This window comes from Capricornis sumatraensis, chromosome 5 (assembly GCF_032405125.1).
Source record: "Capricornis sumatraensis isolate serow.1 chromosome 5, serow.2, whole genome shotgun sequence".
Lineage (NCBI taxonomy): Eukaryota > Metazoa > Chordata > Mammalia > Artiodactyla > Bovidae > Capricornis > Capricornis sumatraensis.
In genome coordinates, this window is record NC_091073.1 from 81,876,725 (window position 1) to 81,898,854 (window position 22,130).

Here is a 22,130-nt window from a genome sequence, read left to right on the forward strand (position 1 = left end):
TAGGTTGGACTGAGTATTGTATCTGCATTGGATTTAGTGAGTAGGGTAACTGCATTGAAATTACGTAAGAGAACGTCCTTGTTCTTACAAAACACACACCGAGCTGTTAACCTGGTGAGCGGACATGAAGTGTGGGGCTTACTTGCTCATGCTGCAGAGGAAGTTAGTACATGCATAGGAAGTACAGAGATTATACAGAAATGCCCCATCCATTAGCACTTTGTGCTATTCTTGCAGCTTGAAGTTTGAAAAAGTCTTCAGATAGGGTGAAAAAAAAAAACACTAAGCAAGAACAGAACAACGCCCCGAGCCCACCAGCCTGCACCTCCAGGCCTCCTTACGCCTGGCTGTTGCAGGAGCCACTCCCCTCCCCTCTAGGGTGAGGCTCGCAGACGGGACCCTGACCCCCACCCTGTTATGTTTGGCGCTGCCTGTTTATGAGCTTCATACAGGCGGGAAAGTGGAAGCCACGCCGCTTGTGTGCTTCTGTAGCTGTTTTCCACTTCTCCTTCCGAATGGTGGGTGACTCTTGGGCTGCATCTTGTCTACTGATGCCGTGCCCACCCCACAGCAGCGTGGGGAGCGTTTGCTGCATTGGGTATGGAGGTGAGGGCAAGATGGAGATGGAGTGAGGCGAGGCGTACGGGTCTGTCCCGAAGGCCCACCCACTGCCCTGTGGTTTTGCCAGAGCCCTCCCAGTCACAAGGGGTCTGGAAAGATAGGTGGGAGCCAGATGAGCAGCTCAGGGAGGTGTTAGCATTTCCGGGGCGGCAGTGGGGGTGCAGGGCGGGCTAAGTGCCCATCCTGAGAGGAGGGAGAGCCTGCTGGATCTCCTGGAGATGTTCTGTCTGCAGGCATGACTTTCCCCTCTCTGAAAGGGCACGCGCCTGTCTGCAGGGTATGTCCATGTTCAGGGCTCTCCTGAGGCTCCCAGCCCACCACCATCACGCAGCCCAGGGGGAGCTGACTGTAGAATGGGCCAGGGGCGCCCTTCCTGCAGGAAGACTTGGTGGCTGGGTCTTCCCCATCCCCTCAGTCTATCCCGCCTCCCAGCAGAGCCAGGGATGGGCGGGCAGGTCTGAGGAGGCCTGGCCAGTGGCTTTACTGCTTCTGAGAACATATCGTGATTAGCCCATGAACTGTGTCCCGCTAGTGGGGCTGTCGGGACTTCCCTAGTGATCAGGTGATCCTGTGGGCTTCTCGGGTATATTACTGTCCTCAGCCCTCACTGTGAAGGGCCCAGGGCAAGCAGGGGTGGGGGCAGGTGTTCCAGGCCCCGGACACCCCCTCTCCAGTCACATCCCACCCCGGGGCAGCCTCCCTCCTGATCCCCTGCCTTTGTTCGCCGTCCAGCCACACCTCTGTGCCAGTGCCCTGCTTGCTGGCCTCGAAGTGAATGAAGTGCAGTTTGGGCCTTCCTCTGTGAGCGGCTTGTTCCACTTGACCTCACGTTGGGAGACTGTGGTGATACGCACACGGATGGGTGTGTTCTGTTGTGTGATTTATTTCTGCCTTCTCTGGTCAGTGGAAATAGGTTTTTGTGTTTTTCTGGTTTTTGCCATTATAATCTCATCAGCTTTTAAAATCCTCCTGGCACCTCTGTTTGTTTGAAAGATAAAACTTCTGGCTGATAAGTTTCTCAGCCCTTGGGGGCAAGGAATTGAGGTTCTGTGCTTCTGGGGGTGGAAGGAGGCACCCAGGGCTGGAGTGAGGAGGGGTAGTTTCAGGAGCAGCAGCAGTCTTGCCTGGGGCAACTTCCTTCTGAGGCTTTTTTTTTTTTTTTTGATGACTTAGGGAATTTTTATTTCTCTCAAGCTTTCTGAGTAATGCTTGGTAATTTTTAAGACTTGTCGGAAGTCTCCCATTTTGAAAATCTGGGGATCGTGTTGCATACCCATGACCACTTTGTTTCATAAATTTCAAAAGCACTCTCCAAAACATAATTTTAGGGAGCCTCATCTTACCTGTGTAAACATTTAGATCCTGTGGAAGGTCCTCTGAGGCCTTGACTCTTCTTCCTGCTGACCTGGCATCGACACCAGGACCTGTCAAAATCCAGGCCTGTGTTTTGTAGGTTTGTGCGTGGGGTTGAGGGGCGGGTTTGTCAGGTCACACATCCCTTCCCCAGATGTCCCTCCAGAGGAAGGCCTGGCCCCAGGCTGACCCCGCACACTGGTCAGACGCCCCCAGTCGGCCGACAGCGCTGCTCTGCCAGCCCACGGCTGCCTCTGATGAACAAACTAGGCCTCAGCAGAAAGCTCCACAGAGAACAGAATTAGGACAGATAAGGAAAGGATTAAATTGGTGCTGTCAGTTCTGTTGCTGACAGCTGGCATTTTTTCTTCCTGCATCACGTGGGGGAAACTTTTGGCCCCGAGTGAGCACCAACTATGCCTCCCACGGGCCTCTCACTCCAGGCCCTGGGCAGCCTCTTCCAGCACCAGCGCTGCCAGCTGGGGGTCCGGGCGTGGGTAGGGGGCCCAACCTGACGTGTCCCCTGGGCAGGTGGTGGTCAGCCGGGTAGACATTGCAGGAAGTGTTGCCCACGTCCCCCGCCGTGAGTCCCGTGGTTGGTCGCCCGTCCCGCATGCCGTCGAGGGGCTCCAGGGCGCCACTGGCTTCAGGGTCACAAGGTGATGCTGTGTCCCTTTCTCTCCCCAGATCACCAGAAGCTGGAGAGAGAGGCTCGAATCTGCCGTCTCCTGAAGCATTCCAACATTGGTGAGCGGCCCGCGGCGGGGTGGGAGGTGGGGAGGGGGTCCCAGCTCTCCCATTACAGACAGCAGGAGGACCCTGAATGCGTCCCTTTCCTTCTCCATTGAAGTTTCCCACCCTCAGGCCCCTGGAAACATCTCCTCCTTTTGACCCAGAGGGATTCCTGCACAGACTTTGGGGCAGCCCCCTGGGGGAGGTCAAGGCCGGGTTCCTTCTGGATGGGTCCCTGCCCACCACTCTGTAACTCTGTGCCAAGATTCTGGTGATAACACACAGGAGCCTAACATTCTGGCGCTTCAGAAAAGCAATGTGATGACCTGATTACAGAGAAAAAAGTTTGGAAACCAAAGACCAGTCAAAGACTGGCCCAGCCCTAGCCTGAGCTCTGAGGTCTGAGGACCGAGGTCTGATTCTGGAGGACCTCTGCTCTCCCCCAGCCCAGGGCTCTTGGAACTGCCATCTGGGGTGGGGATCAGCTGCCCTGGGGGCCCGCGGTCCCCGGAGCCCACGTGTTGGCCTCAGGGAGTGTGCTGCCCTGCCTGCGGTAGGCCCCTTCTTTCTGCAACCTCCAGACTGAGTATGGACTCAGCCCAGACACAGTCACAGGAGCTGCTGAGACCCCAGACCCCGGAAGTCGGTGCAGATTTCCTGGGGCCTGTCAGCCTCTGCCCACCCGCCTCAGCTGTGAGGGGCCCCTTGACCCCACAGCACAGCTGCCTGTCCTTCTTCACTTATCCCTATAGGGACTTCTGAGGAGCCCAGGACCCAGACCTTGCCCACACTGGGAGGTAGCCAGGAGACACAGAGGGGACGGTGGGCCTGTGGCCTCAGAGGCACCCAGGGAACTTGTCAGGGTAGATTCCTGGGCCCTCTCACTCATGTTTGACTCAGGTGCACCGGAATGGTGCCCAGGACTCTGTTTCAAGGGGCGCCAGGCTGTGCTGAGCAGCCGTGTCCAGGCCACTCCCAGACCAGGGCCTCGGTTGCAGGGAGGGCCCGGAGGGACCCTGGGAAGAACTGAGAAGGCTCCCTTGGGAAGCAGGGCATAAGCTGTGAGGGCCCTCGTTTCCCAGGTGGTGTTCAGAGGTTTGGAGCTCAGAGACCTGGATTCGGGCCCTGCCTTCCCCGCCAGAGAAGCCGTAGCAATCACTGAACTGCTCTGAGCCCCAGTCTTCTTGTTCATGGACTGGGTGTGTTTCACACATGTGTCAGTGATCCAGGCTTCACAACAAATTACCCCGTAACTCAACCAACAGACACTGATTTTCTCTGTGTCTGTGGATTCAAGAGCAGTTCAGCTGAGTGATTGAGGCTGCCACACATTTTATGGGATCAATGCTTTTGTTCAATACTTATTATGACGTTTAAGACAGCAGCAGCAGCAGGGTAGGATTCTCTTGAGTCTGGGGGCCTGGGGCAGCTGGGCAGGTGGCCTGGCTCTGAGCCAGCCGTGCTCAGGGCTCCAGAGACAGACAGACAGAGAGGGTGACAGAAAGTGAGAGAGACACACAGAGAGAAAAAGACAGAGAAGCAGAGACAGAGCCAGAGGGAAACAGAGAGACACATAGAGAGACGGAGAAAGAAAGAAAAAGAAATAAAGACTGAGACAGAGATGGAGAGGGAAGGAGAACAAGGAAGACCGTGCCCCCCAATTGTGTTAAAATATACAGAACAATATTTATCAGTTTAACTCTTTTTAAGTGTACAGTTCTGTGGCGTTAAGTATGTTCACATGTTATGTAACCATCGCCCTTATCTGTACTCAAAACGTTTTTCATCATCACCAGTGGAAACTCTGCATCCGTTAACACTGACCCCCACCCGCACCCCCAGGCCCCACCACCCACCATTCTGCCTTCTGTCTCTATGAATTTGACACCCTAGGAACCTCATCAGTGGACCAAACCATGTTTGTCTTTCGGGGACCGGCTTATTTTACTCAGCCTGGTGTCCTCAAGCCTCATCCTTGCCGTAGTAGGTGTCAGAGTTTCCTTCCTTTTTAAAGCTGAATAATATTCCACTGTGTGTATGTTTCACATTGTGTTTATCCATTCCTCCGTCAGTGGACACCCGGCCTTTTTCTGCCTGTTGGCTATTGTGACTAATGATGCCATGAACATGGGTGTACAAGTCTCTTTCTGGATCTCTGCTTTCAGTCCTCTGGGGGTAAACCTTGCAGTGGAATGGCTAGACCATATGGTGCTTCTGTGTTTAACTTCTAGAAGAAGCACCATGCCTTTTGATGGTTTGGTTTGGAAGGGGTGATGCCGTCACCTTGCCTTTTTCTGTTTGTTGGAAGGAGCCCAGCTCTCCTCTTAAAGGAGGCTCATCAGAGGATGGGAATGCCTCTCATAACCAACACGGTAGCACACAGTGTCTCCTGGCTGCTGGCTGGGCTGTCCGGTTAGGAGCGGGTACCCAGAGTCAGGCCCCCAGGGAGCAGCCCACAGGCAGAGCCCCTCACCGCTCTCGGGGCTTTAGTTTCCATTCACAGACAAGCAGGCACCTGAGCAGAGGAGACAGGTGCGAGCTGCCTTGGCAGTGCCCTGTGTGGGTACACTGTGGGGACTGGGCAGCCCCACTGCACCATGTGGTTCCCCAGGAAGCAGGCCAGGGTATCCAGGATGGACGTGAGCTCCAAGGCCTCAGTGTGGATTGTACCATCCATACACATGTCCATGTTGTACCCGACTGTCCGGGAGGTTGGCCGCCTCCACCTGGGCTCTCTGGAGTTTCTATTCAGTGCGTATTTCCTACTGCTGGCGGGTGCCTGGAGTGGAGACTTAGCCGAGGGCAAGGCTTCCTTCACTCTCACCTCAGTGGTGGGCTGTGGCCACCCTGAGAGGTTGCAGCTCAGCAGGTGAGCGTGTCCCAAGCTTCCCTCCCTGCCCCTGGAGCTGTGGGTGACAGAATAAACAGAGCCCATGGTAGGCAGAACCATCTACAGCCTTTTAAAATGGTCCCCATCAGGAGTGAGTGGAGCCATCAGCCTTGACTCCGAGGAGGGCAGCCCTCCGCCTCCGCAGCCTTCTTCCATTCTCCTCTCAGCCTTCTTCCAGCCTCCCCTCTGCACACTGACCCCCTCTCTCCTGGGCCTGGCTCATGGATGGCAAATTCCCACCTCCTGGTTTCCAGGGCTGGAACTGCCCTCCCTTGCAGGATAGTCCATCTAGTAGCTGGGCAGGTGGGCATCAGGGAGTACGATGGCCCTGGGAGGACTTCCTGCCGAGATGAGGCGGCCAGTGCAGGAATGGAGGGTAGAAGGTCTCCAGTCTCTGACAGCTCAGGGCCCATGCCACCCTCCACAGCCCTTCCCTCCCAAAGCTGATCATATGATAGGTCCTGGGGTCCTTCCTCCCGTTGCAGTACTGCAGTCCGTGGAGGGGTTCGAGGGGCAGCTTGGGAGGGGCAGAAGGACCAACCCCACTGAGAGCCCCCTGGCCTGGGACTCCGTGTGGTCCCTGGAGAAGCAAGCCCCACAGTGGGAGGCTTGTCCTGGGGCTCCTGATACCCCCTTGTGGCTGTTGGTATCCCCCAACCCCTTGCTCCCAGGCTGGACTCTCAGGAACTACCTGGAGTCTAGTTGCAGCCGCTATATGTCACCCGCAGTATTATTTACTTACTGTTTTTACTTAAATAGATTCTGTGACAATTCCCTTTTTTACTTAGTCCCGTCTGTGAAATCACGGGTCTTTTGTGCTAGGTGGGTGTTCTTCTAAACCATTAAAGTAGTACATAACTATTTTTTAAATGTTAAAAATATTCAAGTGAAAAAAAAGGGAGAGTGTGTGCATGCGGCCTTGACTTTCAGGCTGAGGGTCCTGCCAACCCCTTCTCACCTGCTCCAAGGAGGCAGGGTCTGAGGGCAGGGGTGGCCTCCATGCGGGGGAGGAGGGGAAGGTCAGCAGGACCCCAGATTTATGGACCCCTGGACTCCCCTGGGGAAGGAGGATTCCCCTGCATGGGAAGAGAAAAGGGTCCCCCCAGGAGTGTCCCCCTGGGGGTGCTGTCTGCAGGCCTGGCAGGGTGGTGGAGGCAGACCCCTCCACTCCCTTCTCCTTCCACCCTGGGCCTCTCTTTGCTTGGAGTTCCAGGGGACGCGGCTGGGGGCAGGGGAGGCTGCTCAGAGGGGCCGACCTGTTGGGCCCCCACCAGAAAGGAGTCGGCGTGGGGAGAGTTTCACTCAGTGATTTTGCAGGAGAGTCCTGGAGGAGGGCACAGTGAGCCGGCGGTCTGTTGTATGTTAGGCAAGTGCAGACCCACCTGGTGGAGTTGAGGTCTGGATGGAAGCGAGAGGGTGCCAGGTGTTGGCCCCGGGACCTGGGTCAGATGAAGCTGGATACCAGCCCCTTGAACAGAGAGATCCAGAGCGAGCAGTGGGTGGGGCAGATGGTGAGAGAAGCAGGGTGTGAGATGAGGTGCCCCCTGGAGCCACCCATGCACTTTGCCCTTAGTGACCAGGTGCCCTGACTGCTGGGAGTGAGGCCTGCTCCCCGAGCCAGGCTTTGCTCGGGGGCAAAGGTTGGGGGCCATTGTAGCCAGATTGGGGTTCCTGATGTGAGGACCCTGCTGGTGGGCCCTTAAGAAGTCCAGAGCTGGAGGAGAAAGGATGCCAACAGCCAGCTAGAAACCAGAGCAGCTTCGAGGGCATGAGGAAGGGACCTGTGGGGCCTGGGAGAAGCCTGCTCTTCACTCTTCGAGCTTCCGCAGCCCTTCCATCGTGGCGGAGAGCAAGACTGCTGGGAGCCCAGGGAGCAGAGGGGCCAAGCGGAAGCTCTGTCCACACCGCTGCTCAGTGTTGTGTGAACTGTGTGGCCTTGAGCCAGTCACTACCCTCTCTGTGCACCAGCTGCTGCATCTGTAACCTCTCAGGATAATTGGGATGGTTACTGATGGGCGCACTGTAGGTTTCTGATACAGAAGGCAGGATGTATCACCTGGCGGGAAGTGTCCAGAATTCCCTAGAAATACCTGCCATTTAGTGCCGGGCATATCTCCAGCTCAGGGAAAAGGAGGCCTTGGAGTTGTGTTCTGTGTGCTGAAATCTTCCTCGCTGTTCACTCACTCATTCATTCCCTCATTCATTCACTTGTCAACTCCTAACCAGCACAGCTCTGGCCAGGCCTTGTTCAGGCTCAGAAGATGGAGAAAACAAACTGAAGCAGAGAGGGTGTGCATGGCCGTGGCGCCATTATGCTGACCCTGCAGGATCTGGAGTGGGAAATCAGGGTCTGACTCTTTGGCAGTGATGCCATACAGGGCCCCAAACAGGTGGTCCTCCCCCGGGGGTCCCTGCCACCTCAGCCTGTCCTGACGGATTGGCAGTGGAGCCCTCCGCCCTCCTCTCCCATGAAGTCCCTCAGCGGCTCCTTTCTAGTCCTGGTGGTGTGGGCCTTCGTCCCCATCCCACCCCCTCCTGCGGTTCTCTGGTGCATTTGGGAGCAGGGGACCTGGACAGGGACTGAGAGGGGACTGGGTCTCCCTCCTGCAAAGGAAAGGAAAAGAAAGGAAAGACCAGACCTTCGAGGCCCTTGGATGCTGGCTTGGGGCCAGTTGGCCTGAAGGGCCCACGGCTTACCCCTCAGACTCTGCCTGCAGTGCCCACCCGGGCCCTCCCCAGCCTGAACTGTGGGAAGCCACAGGCCCTTGGCATGGTGGGCCCTCCTTGGAGGGTTTGTGCTTCTGGCTGTGGGCCTGTGAGTGTCTGGGCAGCGTGGGTGGGCCCCGGGCTGTTGCCCCTGCTCATGGCCTCTCCTGTTCCCACAGTGCGCCTCCATGACAGCATCTCCGAGGAAGGTTTCCACTACCTGGTCTTCGATCTGTAAGTGCCGGAGCCCAGGGACGTGGGCTCTCGTCTGCTGCCAGCATTGGGCCTGGGCTGGGCCCCTCGTAGCCCTGGCAGACAGCCATCTGACTCCTGGGTCACCTTACCCACCAGCTTACCTCGTTGGTTTGTTGGCTTTGCATTGGTGTATGGAATCCCCCGGGGATGGGATTGCCCAGCTGGGCCCGTTCCCGACTACCCAAAACAGAGTGTGCTGGAGGCCAAGGCGGGAAGGAGGGAGGGAAGGATCCTGGAGGAATGGTCTGGCCCTCGGTCTTCCGTTACCTTCCTTGGTGTTCTCATCACTGCTGCACTGGGGCCCACGGGCTGGCATGAGTGTATGCTTGGGTGCATAAGACTGCCTGTATGTTTGTGATTGTGTGTGTGCATTCATGTATGTTGATGAGCAGGCATCTGTGGGTGTGATTTGTGAGGGCATGTGCATGAGTGGGTTTCAGTGTGTGCATGTGTGTGTGATTGTATGAACACATGTACACGTGTGATTTGTGGTGTGGGTGCATGTGTATGTATGTGAATGTGTGTGTGAGTTGGTGTGGACATGGGTGTGAACATATACATGTGTGCATGGGTGTATGTTGGCGTCAGCATGTAAGAGTGTGTGTATGATTGCCTAAAGTGTGAATGTGTAAATGATTTGTGGGGGAATGTACCTGTTGGCATGCATGTCCACGGGTGCATGTGTGCACATGCATGTGGCTTGTGGGTGTGTGTGTGCATGTGTGTGTACATGCATATAATCTGTGGGGTGTGTGTGCATATATATCCACTCTTAAAAATCATACATGCATGTGTGTGCACATTTGCATGTGTGATTTGTGGGGGTGGATGTAGATGATGGATGTGTGATTCGTTCAGTGTGTACATGGGTGTATATGTGCACACATGTGTGTGTGAGCCGTGCTGAGTGAGAGCATCTGGGGCCCCTGCCTCCTCTCACTTCCTGCTGGATTTAGAAGCAGTGATCTCATCACCTCACTCCCCTACAGCTCCGGCTGAGCGGGGCTCTGTTTAGCTGTCCTGAGTTAGCGTGACTTGGGACCCTGCGGTGGCCAGAGGTTGTAGTTTGGGGTGGCTCCATGTGGCCTCTGGGAAGCCCAGCCCGGGGACCCTAGCCATGGGGACAAGATGTGTCTCTGAAGGGACCTCCTCCCTCAAATGACAGATGCCTCGGCCATGGGGTGTGGAGGCCTGAGGAATGAACCTCTGGCCTACTTGGGGTCCTCTGGTCAGGAGATGCTGGAACTGTCCCCCAAAGCCCCCCATGTCCCACAGGACACCACTTCAAGACACCAGCCAGGTGCCCAGGCTGACCTGTGATAGAACTGCCTGTGCTGGGCCAAGGCTGTGCCCTGAAGGTTCTGTTTCATGGACCCTTTGCTGTCACCCCCGTGGGTCCCTAGACCCAAAAGCTCCACCAGCTTTTTTCCAGGAAATACAGAGGCCCCGGGCTGGAGGGTGGCCATGTCCAGGCCCCTGGTGGCTGACAGGATAGTGTGTGGGATTCAGGAGCAGACAAAGGGGAGAGAATGATGTGTGTGCAGGTGTGCGCATGTGTACATGTATGCATACCCATGCAAGTGCATGCCCTAGTGTGGGAGCGCCTTGACTCTCCTGGCTCAAGCAACAGGCAGGTGTGGGAAAGGCTCTGAGAGGGGCTGGTTAGAGGAAACTGGTGGGTGTGTTTGGAGCAGGTGGGAGGAGGAAGGCCCTGGGCTTTGCACATCCTCCCCACAAACCACTGTGGCCCTCAGGCCTGTTGAAGCTGCCTCTCTGGGGCATCCAGGACACTGCTAGGCCTCAGGCAGTTGTTTTGTAGGGGCAGGAGGGCCTGCACAGAGTGGGGGGCTGTGGAGGAAGAGGGGAGGAGTGGAGGCATGGAGATGCTGCCAGGCCCTGCCGCCCCCACCCCCAGCCCCACGCAGCCTTCCTGGGCCGCACTGTGGACCCTCTGGGACTCTGTGGCCCCAGAACTGGGGAGAAGTGTTTGGCCTGAGTTGGCATCACCTTCAGGAGGCCCCTGGACCTAGGCGACTTGGGGGGCTCTGCGGATTCGGGGGCTGACAGATTTCCCCACTCTCTATGCCTCAGAATGTCACGTGGCCTTGGGGACCATGCCTGGGGACAGAGGAAGTGGCTCCCCGGAGGCTGTGGCTGCAGCCCAGAATTGGCCATGCTGAGTGGCTGGGATCTGAGGAAAGGGAGAATGCTGGTTTCCAGACCATGCCCTTCCTGGCCAGCTTGAGATGGCAGCCCCGTGCCTCCCCCAACCAACTCCCTGCCCTGCAACCCTGGACCACAAGGCCCCTGATGCCCGTCAGCACAGCTGGAGCCTCCTGTGGATGTGAGGACCCAGAGGTCTTGTCCCCGGCTCAGGGCAGGACCTACTGGGCTGGGGGGCTCCCTGTGCCCCTGTTGCAGCCCTATGGCCTTTTCCTCTCTGACCTGTGCTTGGACTCGGGGCCTGCAGATCCTGACCTGTGAATTGTGGGTGCAGAAAATAAACAACGAGTCCTGTTCTGGGCTGGACCTAGTACGCCATCCTCCCGCTCCACACACATACATGTGCACAGGGATACACAAGCACACCCAGACGTATGAGGCTCTGCTCCCTTGGACAGTCACCTGCTCTGAACCTTGTTGTTGTTCAGTCACTTAGTCGTGTCCGACTCTTTGCAACCCCATGAACTGCAGCACGCCACCCTCCTCTGTCCTCCACTGTCTCCCATAGTTTGCTCAAATACATGTCTGTTGAGTACATGATGCTACCTAACCATCTCATCCTCTGCCGTCCCCTTCTCCTTTTGCCTTCAATCCTTCCATCATCAGGGTCTGAGCTTTAGTCTCCTCCAATGGCAAAGTGGAACCCTAAAAATTCACTCACTACTGGGGTAGTTGGCTTCCATCAGGATTTGAGGGCCAGTATCTAGCTTCCAGCAGGGGCATCCTAGCACTCACTGCATCCTCAGTTTTGTGTTTCTCTAAGAGAGAGCCTGCCCACACCTGGGCCACTGTTCAGCAGTGCCCATGCCTGTGGTCACCGTGGACCAGCCTGGCCCTGAGTGCTGGGCATAGAACAAGGCCAACCCAAGCCCCAACTCCCAAGAACGAATGGGAACTGAGATGCAAGTGGGGAGATTGCAGCATGTGGGGCCAGCACAGCTGGAGGGGGTGTGGAGGAGGGTGTGTTTGCAGAGGGAGTGTCTCTTGGTGTCCTCACAGGACACGGGAGGGAGACTCTAGAGCTTGCAGGGGTAGGAAAGCTCTAGATGGACCTTCTGGTGGACTTGGAGCTGGCCAAGTGGGATGAGGGGCTTGGACAGACCCAGGGATTGAGCTTTCCTGCTCCCCTGTGCATCCAACCTTGGCCACTGCTTTTCGCCTTGCTGTCCACACTCACATTCTCAGCCAGGGGATCCTGAGTGGCTGGAATCCCTGCTGGGCTCCCTGAGGCCCTCCAGGCAGTGGCTTCTGGTCTGGGCAGGGAGTCCATCCTGACCTTAGGACCTGAAGGCTGCTCCCTGGGCAGGGGACAACCGGCGAGAGAGTGTGTGGATGGAGGTCCTACCCTCTTTCTGGAGACGGGACTTTGAGCGCCTCGTGACCTCACCCACCAGGGAGGCCACATCCAGGCACTGTGTCTTCTGGCCCCTCCGCCTGTGCGGGGGCCGCATCGCTGGCCTTGGGGGGTTCCAGGAGGGCCAGCCAGTTTTTCTCAGGCCGGGAATTAGTCACAAAGCCTGAGTAACAGTGTAGAGGCCTAGAACAGACTCCTGCTGGGCTGCCCACTCTGAGAAAGTCACTGAGCTCACTGAAGCTGTTTTCTGAGCTTAAGAGACCAGTGTCACGGAGAGGGGAGTGTCAGTCCTGGGCAACTCTGGAGATGGAGGTGCCGGTGGTGCTGGGGGTTTGGAGGTGAGGGCGGTGGAGATGGTGGTGGTGATGATGAGCACGGGGTGGAGGTGACGGTGGTGGGGGTGGAGGTGGTGATGGGGACAGAGGGGCCCTCTCTGCTCTTCTCACAGGGTCACTGGTGGGGAGCTCTTTGAGGACATCGTGGCGAGAGAGTACTACAGTGAGGCGGACGCCAGGTGGGTGTAGAGCCTTCGCGCGCTCCCTGCCCCTCTTCTCCTGCCCGGGCCTCCCTCCCTAATCCTTGCTCCTCCTCCTCTGGCCCCATCTTCTCTCGTGCACTTTCTCCCTGACATGGTCCAGGGCGAAAGCCCTGCTCGGAGGTCCTAGGGCCAGGGTGGGGGCGGGCAGCTCGTGTGTCCCAAGTCAGGGAGGGCCCAAGCCTGCCCCAGGGTGGGAACTGGCCCACAGAGGGGCTCTCCTGGGGTGGCTGGTTGGGGGAGAGCGGACGGAGAGTGGTGGTGGGCCTCCTCTAGCCCCTCTAAGACGTCTGACCAAGGCCTTCCCCTTGGAGACTCACAGTTTCCAAATGCGTTTGCCCAAGACAGGCCAGGAACCCCTTTCTGTGACATCCTCCCAGGGTTACCTTGGAGGCAGAAAGGGAAGGGCATGGGGGCCTGGGCTGGTGGGAAAGGTGCCCACTGGCCCTCCTTGCTGGGCTCCCTGGGGGGCAGTGAGCAGGAAGCCAGGGCCTGAGGTGAGGGGTGAAAGGACTTTATCAGCCCTCACGGGGGAGTTGAAGGGGACTGACGTTTTCAGACATGCTGTCTGCAGTGAGGCTGCTGGGACTTTAATGAATATGTATTCCCTTTCTAATCAACATTATTTTAACAAGTAGCTATTTGTGACTGGCTTCTGCACCCCCGGACAACCTTGCCTGTCAGTGACAGCCTGAGCCCCCTTGAGAGGGTGGGAGTGGGTTCTGGTGTCATCCAGGCCCCCACCTGGGCAGCAGGAGGCCAGGGGCTTGGGGGGTGCTGCGTGGGGTGTTGGGGTCTGTGGTGGAGTTGAGGGGCTGGTCAGGGCTCTGGCTCCTGAAGATACAAGGGCAGTGGGTGCTTTCCTGAGGCTCCTTGAAGAAGGGCGTTCACTTTTCATAGCAGCCTGGGAACGGCTTGGGGCAGAACCCAGACGAGGAGGGCTGCCTTCCGGTTCTGCCTCCGGTGCCCCCGGTTGCCTCAGGGGTGCAGGAGGGCTTACCTTAGCTGTTATCTTTTTCCCCTCCTGGAGCATCCTCCCAGGGCTCCTTGGTCCTCAGTGCCCACCATGGAGCACGGCCTGGGGCCTGGCACCTTCCTGCACTCCGTTGGGGATGGTCTTGCTGGAGAGGGGATGTGACCCACAGCGGAGCCTTGCTTTCGGCTGGGAGGCCCTGTGCCCACCTCCACCCCCACACTCTACGTCCCCCAACCCCCCAACACCTTGTCCTTGGATCTCCACCCTTGCCCACTCTCACCTCCTGGCCTCATCTACTCCAGTGCCCCCGCTTCCGCCCCTCCCCACCCTTCCAATTCTGTGGCTGCCTCCTGCCCGTCCAGGTGGCAGGGATCTGGATCTTCCTCCCTGGGCCTCTGTTGTGGAGGCTTCTCTGGAGTTTGGGTCCCCCCACCCACCACCAACAAATGCTCAGTTTCCTAGGCTCCACCTTGCTGGTAGCCAGACCATGAGGAAGAGGGTGAGAGGCAGCCACTCTTGGGGAATCCCTCCCAGCCAGCCCCACTCATTAAACCTGTATGTCTGGCTGTCGTTTTCGCCGGGAATCCTGGCCCCTGGAACTGTGTGTTTGACCTTTGTGTTGGTGCTTAGCTTATAGGCAGGAGGGTCTGAGAGAGTGATGTGGATGATGTCCATGTGGGTGGGTCACCCACGGGCATCACCAGGAGCTCTGGCAGAAAGGGGGGGTAAAGGCCTTCTCCCACTCTGGGAGGGTGTTTCCCCTGGGGACTTCCTCTGAAAGGGATCTGGGCTGTGTTGAAACTGGAGCCCTGGACACCTGGCGAGGGTGGTGGGCACCTCCTTAACCACGATGCAGTCTGGCCCCATCTAGCGCACCCCCCCTTCCAGGGCCTTGTCTGGGGCCATGCTGCTCAGATCTGAGCATCTGATGAATTCCTGAAGTGTCCCATCTCTGAGGAAGAAGACGCAAGGCAGGAGTTGCTTTTCGGAATGCTTTTCTAACCAAGAAGGCTGGAGATTCCTTTGAAGAGAAAGCAGAATCTTTATTTTGGAGTTTGTGGGGGTCTTTTTTTCAAACCTGGGAAAGCAAAGTTCAAATCCATTTTTAAAAAACCCTGAAAACAGTATGGTTCATGAGAGGTGCTTGGGGAGTGTGTGTGTAAGAATGCGGGCTGATCCTGGGGGAGGAGGGGGAGGAGAGAGGGAGAGGGAGGAGGAGGAAGAGGAAGGGAGGGAAAGGATTATATCCCAGGTAACAGCAGAGCCTGGAACCAGGAGAATAATGTCCAGGACCGGCCAGCATCTGGAATGACGCTGGGGAGCAATTCTGACCACAAAGTGACTTTCTAAACTGTTCCGTTTGAAAGGAGTCCTCATGAGGAAGACGGTATAATGTAAATGCAAGGCAGAAGGGACCTCGTGACAGGCCAGTCAGTCTCATGTTCCCCAAGGCCCTGGTCTCAGACTGGAGGCCAGGGTGGGAGCAGGCTGAGAAGGGCACCAGGAGCGGTCTCCAGGGGTCCCTGGATGGTGGGCTGCCCGGAATGGGCTGCTCTCCAGGCGCATGAGAATCCCGTCTACCTGCTGGCTGTGGAGGCCACTTGCCCATCGGTCCCAGAGATGCTGTGAGGAAAAGGCCTGGGAGACAGGCCGGCGCTGCCATGTGGGCTATGAGAAGGGGCATACCCGCACAGGTTTCTCTGGGGCGGGGCTTGCGAGATGGGCGGACAGGGCTGTGTCAGAACTGTGGGGCTTGAGTTCAGCAGCCGGGCTGAGTCCTGGGATGTCCAGGGAGAGATGCAGACCAGTGCTGGGTCAGCAGGTGTAGTCACCCCATCCTGCCATGAGTTTGGAGCCTTGAATCCTCAGGAGGGGACATGGAGGAGGACAGAGAGCACTGCCCACCCATATCTGAGCCGATGTATCAGTTGGTGCTGCAGCAGGTGCCCCCCGGGTCCAAGAAACCTTCCTGCAAGGCTGAGGACACAATGAGAGGAGAGAACTAACATGCCTCTGCGGTCACGGAGGCCACAGTCCAGTGCAGAGATGCACGCCACCCAGAGCGCAGGACCGCCACGTGACTGCAGGGGGGACGACGTGGGAGCCCCAAGCTCGCTCCACACGGAGGAATGTCTAGAGAGCGTCCTGAGGTTGAAAGCGGAGGCAAGGTCATGAGGGTGAAGAAAGAAGATGGGATTGACCCAAAACTAACATCAAGACTTGCAGGGGTCTCAGCAGGCCTGAGGTTGGAGCCAGGTCAATCGGGCTTTCGGGGAGTGGCCAGGGGACTCCAGCCTGTGGCTCTGAGGACTGCTGATGGTGTGGAGGAAGGCTTGGGGTTCCACATGGATGGCAGGGAACACAGCTCAGGTGGACACCCCCAGGGGCAGAACCAGGGTCTGGCCACAGCAGCAGAGGCAGGGGCTGGTTGACCTGAGGGTCCCTGAACCCCTGGGTGGGGTGGGGTGCTGCAGTGAGCAGGTGGTCCAGGGACTCAGGGCTGAGCTCCAGGAGGATGCAGTGATGCCGCAGCACGGCTCCCCAGGGCTCAGATTCCCAGGAACTGGGAAAGCGAGCGCCCCCTGCCTGGGGCCCCGGCTCAGTGGCCTCAACTGCAAACGCTGGGGCTTCCTCTGGCCTCTGCCTCCACCTAGTGGCCTGTCCTGACCTCAGAGGCGCTCCCCAGACCTCACGGCTGAGCTCTGCCCACGAGGAAAGAGGCCCCTGGATGAACTTGCCCTGAGGAGCAGCCTGGAGGGGCTGAGCCCATGTCTACAGTCTTGGGAGGGCTGGTAGTGGCTGGATGTGGAGCTGGGGATACAGGGATGAGGGTAGATGACCACAAAAGACCAAGGCTGGCAGATGAGGGCGTGGTGGGAGGGACAGAAGCAGGGAGGGAGGCCCTGGGAGCAGGTGGGACAGGAGAGCTCAGGGCTTGGGGCGGGGGTGGGGTTTCCAGGCCTTAGAGGCATCTGAGGGGAGGGGCTGCTGGGGGACTGTTACCCACAGGTTTGGGCCTAGCTCCTTCTGACCCCATAAACCTCAGGCAATCCATCATCACTAGGACTCTGAGGTCTGGGTTTCCTCAGGGTGGACACTCAGGTTACTTTTCTGTGTGGTCAGAGCTGTTTAAGAACACGGGCTGATTTCTTATCCCTTCTCCTGGTTTCTTGTCCCTTCTCTTGAGTTTGCTGTTAGGAAAACAAAGTCCATCCTTGCAGCTGACTTTCAGTCACCTCCCCGGTCTAGCCGCGGCAGGGGCGGTCTCGCCTGTGCCTGCCTCTCCCCCACCAGAGGGGCTGGGGCCAAGACCCCAGGGATGGGCTATGGCAGCCTGTGGCACGCCTGTCTCTGGTGGCTGGTAATGCTCCGGGGGTGCTGTGGAACCCCAGGGGGCTGTGCCTGCCTCTGGGGGCGGCTGGACACTTCCCAACCACCTAGAGGCGGCAGGAGCAGATCAGTGGGGCTGGGGCATCTTGGTCTGGAGGCACCTGGGTCTGAGGTCTAGGGCCATTGCTGAAGCCCAGGTGTGGGAGATGCCTGGGGAGAGCCTGGACCTTTCTCTCCAACCAGTGATGCCTCAGAAGGCTTGGGACTTCTCCCTAATTTGGAAGGAAGCCCCTGGCTTGGGGCCCTGGATAGTGCCAGGCTGCCCCCAGCGACCCCAGTGCTGCTATGGAGCTGAGCTTTCTAGCATGGCAGCCAGCAGCCAGCGTGGACGTGAAGTTTATTTGAATGAAATGACACCCGCTCTCACACACGTGTGCTGGTGACTGCAGTGTTAGCACAGCCTCAGAACAGAGAGGGGCACTGGTGCCCAGGGCATCACCCCCGCACCGTGGCCCTGGCCTGCCCTCTCTCCTTTGCCTTTCACCTCTACCCTCCCCTCCTGTTGTCTGGGTCTCCAGCCTGCCTTGCAGGGTGTAGATTCAGCCCTGGCCTTCCTCCCCAAGGGCACCCAGCTCAGGGCCAGGCATGGCCAGCATGAGCCTGGGGTGGATGCCGTGGGGTCAGGCATCTTTCCTCTGCGGGCCTGGTTAGAGGGGAGGGCATGCCTTGTGTTGACCTTTGAGGGTGAAGAGGGAGCCCTAGAGGCCCCCTCCTAGCCAGCGTCTCGTCTCCCATGTGGCAGGCAGCACCTTGATCCCCTGCTTCCCCTGGGCCCCCGCTGGGCTGGAGACCCCACCACCCCCACACAGCACCCTTCTCCTGCACCCCGCCCACTCTTCAGGGGCCATCCGCACTAATGCGCCTGCTGTTTGCTGCAGTCACTGCATCCAGCAGATCCTGGAGGCGGTTCTCCACTGCCACCAAATGGGGGTCGTCCACAGGGACCTCAAGGTGAGTTCCCCCCCGCTCTGTGCCAGGTGTCTGTCGTCTGTAACTGCATGTTGTGTTTAACGGGAGGCTCGGGGGTAGGGCAGTGCACCAGAAGACACGTGTGTGCGGGGGATGTTTGCATATGTGTGTTCCTGTGTGTTTTTGCATGGAGGTGTGTGCCTGAGAACATGTGTGCATGTGTGCGCATGTGCATTGGCACATATGAGCATGTGTGTGCATGTGTTTGTGTTTGAAGGTGCGTGCTTGTGAGAATGTGGGTCTGTGTGCACACATGGACATGTGTGTATGTGTGAGCATGTGTACATATGCATGTGTGTGAGACTGTGTGTGTGTGCATGTGTGTTTGTGTGTGTGTGCATGCATACATGTGTCTGTTCACATCCCTCCCAATGCCTCTAGGCTTCAGGGCTGAGAGGGGACAGTTGTCAAGAATCAGCCTAGTAGCACATGTCCACGTGGGGTCTCACTTTCTGGACTCCAGTTGAGATTCGGACCTGGCAGGAGGGACACAGAGAATGTACCCGCAGGTGGGGCTGATGCCTTGGGAGCAGGAGGTGAGGGGCCAGTTTGGTCTCTTCAAACTTCCAGTCCTTTCTGGTCGTCTCTGGCCGTTGGCTCAGCTCTGGGCAAACTGCAAATCATTTAAAACAAAGGTTGTCACCCACAGGCTTCTGGGTGGTGGGAGGGGCCTTCAGGAGGAGCTGCAGCCTTCCCACCTCCCCCTTCCTCCTTTCTGCCCTTCCGCCTCCCCCTTCCTCCTCCTCTCAATCTCTCCTCCTTTCTTTGACTCAGCTTTCTCCAAGTCTGAGTTTGGGTCAGTTTCTTCTCTTGTTGGTTTTGCATGGGGTGGGGGGAACCCGGGCCTGCATCCCTGCTGGTGGTGTTTGAGACCAACCTTCTCTTGGGTGCTAGGGCTGAATGGAGTGCCCTCTTTCTGGGGCTACCCAGAGGTGTGTGTGTGTGTGAGCTGATGCTGTGGAGCTGCTCTTGGGGGGATGTCCCGCCAGGAGCAGGCCTGGGACGCTCCCACTCGGCATGTGCTGTGTGGCCCTCTGTCCTCTCATGGGTCTGCCCAGGCTCCCCGCCTGGACTGCCTGTCCTGTGGGTGCTCCTCTGTCTCTGTGTCTTGTCTGCATGGGCCTCACTCAGGGGCCTCTGGGAGGAGGGGCTGCAGGGAGAGGACACGCATCCCTCCTTCATCCTGGACCTTATGATGCGTAGCAAACCTGGAGTCCAAAGCTCCGAAGTGCAGATGGATGCTCTCCCCATCCAGGGTGTGGCCTGAGGGCACACAGAATCCTTGCTGAGAAAAAGAAAAAGGGGTTAGGGCCAGCTGGTCTCCTCTCTCCCACCAGGTGTCGGGGGGAGCAGGCTGTCCCTCCTCCTCTAGAGAGGCCTCTGTCATCTTGGCCGAGACAGACCTCCAGAAGCAGCACTGTGGTGGGTCTCCTCTCAGCCGAGATGTGGAGGGTGGGGCGAGCAGAGGGGCTTGGTGCCATCTTGGTGGCTGTGAGGGAGCCAGGGTGGAGCCTGGGGGTGGGAACATCCCTGTGCAACCCAGCTGGGTCCCCTCCCTCTCCTCCCAGGGAGGAGCCTTCTTGCCCAGCTCTCCCCAGGGACCAGGTTCCCTTAGCTCCTTCTTCCCAGAGAGGTATTCTAAGTCACTTCAGTTGTGTCCGACTCTCTGTGACCCCATGGACTGTAGCCCACCAGGCTCCCCTGTCCATGGGATTCTGCAGGCAAGAATACTGGAGTGGGTTGCCATTCTGTCCTCCAGGGAATCTTCCCGACTCAGGGATTGAACCCACGTCTCTTATGTCTCCTTCACTTGTAGGCAGGTTCTTTACCACTAGCACCACCTGGGAAGCCTAAGAGTTTCCTTGGGGTGGGAGGAATCTGATCTGTAGAAGCTGAGTCAAGCCCCCAGCTGCAGACCCTAGCCTATAGTATTTCAGACTTCTTTAAAAAAAAAAATTTTTTTTTTTAAACTTGAAGTATTGATTTGCAATGTTGTGTCTATTTCAGACTTCTTGGTCTGGGGTTTGTGGGGAGGTAGGGGTCCCCCTGCCCTACTCACACTGGAAAAATCAAGGTGTTTAGGGGCCTCCCGGCCATGCTGGGCAGACGGGGCTGAGTATCCCCAGCACTTGTCACCTGGAGTGACGGAGCCTCGACCGCCAGCTGTGTGGGGCCTGGGAAGCTCTGGTTTCTGCCTCATGGGCTGGCACGCTTCATCTATGCCCCACGATTTGTCCTCACATCCCTGATGTCCAAGCAGCTTAACTCAGTTCGGTTGGCGGCATTTGTCTTTCTTGGTGGCACTAAGGTGGGCAGCATGGTGTCAGCAGACCTTCCTGTCGGGAGGGTGGCCTGGTGAGGGGGCTGAGGGCCGGGAGAGCCCTGGGCAGCCAGGGATGAGGAAGTCCAGGGGCTTTGAGCTCTGAGTGCTGCCCTCTGGGAGGTGGCGAGGCCGGTGGGACAGGCTGGGGTGGAGGAGCCTCGCCTGCAGGACACAGCGCGCAGGGAACTCCTCGGGCCTTCAGGCCAAGTGTTTCCGGTCACGGGGCAGCAGCCTCCTCGGCACCCCACTGGGACAGGGATGAATACCCTTTCTTCCGGCATGAGCAAGGGTATTGCTCCCTGAGGCTGGGAGGTCGGCACCCTCCCCTCCTGTGAGCAGCCAGCCCAGGGCTGGTGGGACTTGGATGTCCTACTCTGCTCGGGCCGCGGGGGCCCTTCGTTGTTCCTCCTTGCCCTTTGAGAGTCTCCATCCTGCAGGAAGTGCCTGAACCTTCCAGCAGCTGCTCTCATTGTGCGGCCAGCCTTGGTCGGGGGGAGGGCAGCGGGGGTGTGGCCCCGCATGGCCTGCTGGGGCCTCCAGGATGTGCTGTTTCGGTCCCAATGCCCCGAATTCACAAGCTTGCACTTTTGAGAACCAGCTTCCCTCAGCTCTAGGGCTCACGTCCCTGCCCCTGGTGAGTGGGGGACAGAGACTGTGGGGTGCAGGCTCTGGGGTGTGCTCAAGCCAAAGGTGTCAGCCATGCTGGGGGACACCCATGTGGTCAGGGGACCTGTGCACCCCTGTCTGCCAAGGGGTATTCTGTCCCCCTCTCTCTGGTGACACCCCTGGGTGTAAACTCCACACCCTTGGGCTGCTCACCTTCCCCACAGCCCGAGAACTTGCTCCTGGCCAGCAAGTGCAAAGGAGCTGCAGTGAAGCTGGCGGACTTTGGCCTGGCCATCGAGGTGCAGGGGGACCAGCAGGCGTGGTTTGGTGAGTACCTGGCCAGCCAGCTGGCCGGGGGACAGGGCAGGGGTGTTGGCCGCCCCTGTGGTCCTTCACACCACCCTTTCCCCTCGTGCTAGGGTTCGCTGGCACGCCGGGCTACCTGTCTCCAGAGGTCCTGCGCAAGGAGGCGTACGGCAAGCCGGTGGACATCTGGGCGTGCGGTGAGGCTGGTGTGCTGGGCGAGGTGGGGCTGCGCCCATAAGCACCGCACCAGACCCACACCTGGCTGCCCCCAGCTGGGAGCACCCTCCCCACCCAGACCGAAATTACTAAGACAACCCTGGCTGTTGCCGAGAAGCCCGCCACCCCGTTGCCCGCCCTGCACTCAGCAGAGCAGTCTGGAGAAGGGGCAGCAAGTGCCCGGATGGTGGATGGATACTGGAGGGGCGGGGGCTGTGTGGACCACCCTGGCAGGGCTGCTTCCTTGCCAGGGGTGTCTCCCCGACAGTCAGTGCAGTGGAGGGGGCTGTTCTCGGGCCTCCCCTGTGAAGTAGGGTCAGGAGGCAGAGGGGCTGTTTATGCCATTCTGCAAACATGAGGGTCTCCAAAGAGGGACACTGATTGACGCTGGCTGTGGGGATGGAGAGGAGGGGGCGCTTGAGGACCCCAGTGTCCTCATGGGACTTGCTGGCTTTGGGCAGCGACTCCCCCCCTAGCCAATGCTGAGAAAATAGCGGAGGGTCCTGTAGCTGTTAAGTACCAGGGCTGGGCATCTGACTCCCATCCTGGGATCACACGCCAGACACCTCGTGGCAGCATGTGACTGGTGTGTGGCTGCGCTAGTGGGCTCTGCTGGGCTGCTGGGCTGCTGGGCGTGGGCAGCGAGGGCAGCAGCGTGAGGTCCCGGGCTCTTGG

General features: G+C 58.3%; 1 protein-coding gene across 10 annotated transcripts in view; it reads left to right on the forward strand.

The window, feature by feature from the left end:
- CAMK2B (calcium/calmodulin dependent protein kinase II beta) overlaps positions 1-22,130 on the forward strand; it is an 88,645-nt gene that overhangs the window by 46,871 nt on the left and 19,644 nt on the right. For all 10 annotated transcript variants that reach the window (XM_068972868.1, XM_068972876.1, XM_068972870.1 and 7 more), the window contains exons 3-8: positions 2,662-2,721; positions 8,482-8,536; positions 12,583-12,648; positions 17,914-17,986; positions 21,158-21,260; positions 21,353-21,436. In XM_068972868.1, the coding sequence (XP_068828969.1) occupies positions 2,662-2,721; positions 8,482-8,536; positions 12,583-12,648; positions 17,914-17,986; positions 21,158-21,260; positions 21,353-21,436 (441 nt within the window). The remainder of the gene's footprint in view (positions 1-2,661; positions 2,722-8,481; positions 8,537-12,582; positions 12,649-17,913; positions 17,987-21,157; positions 21,261-21,352; positions 21,437-22,130) is intronic.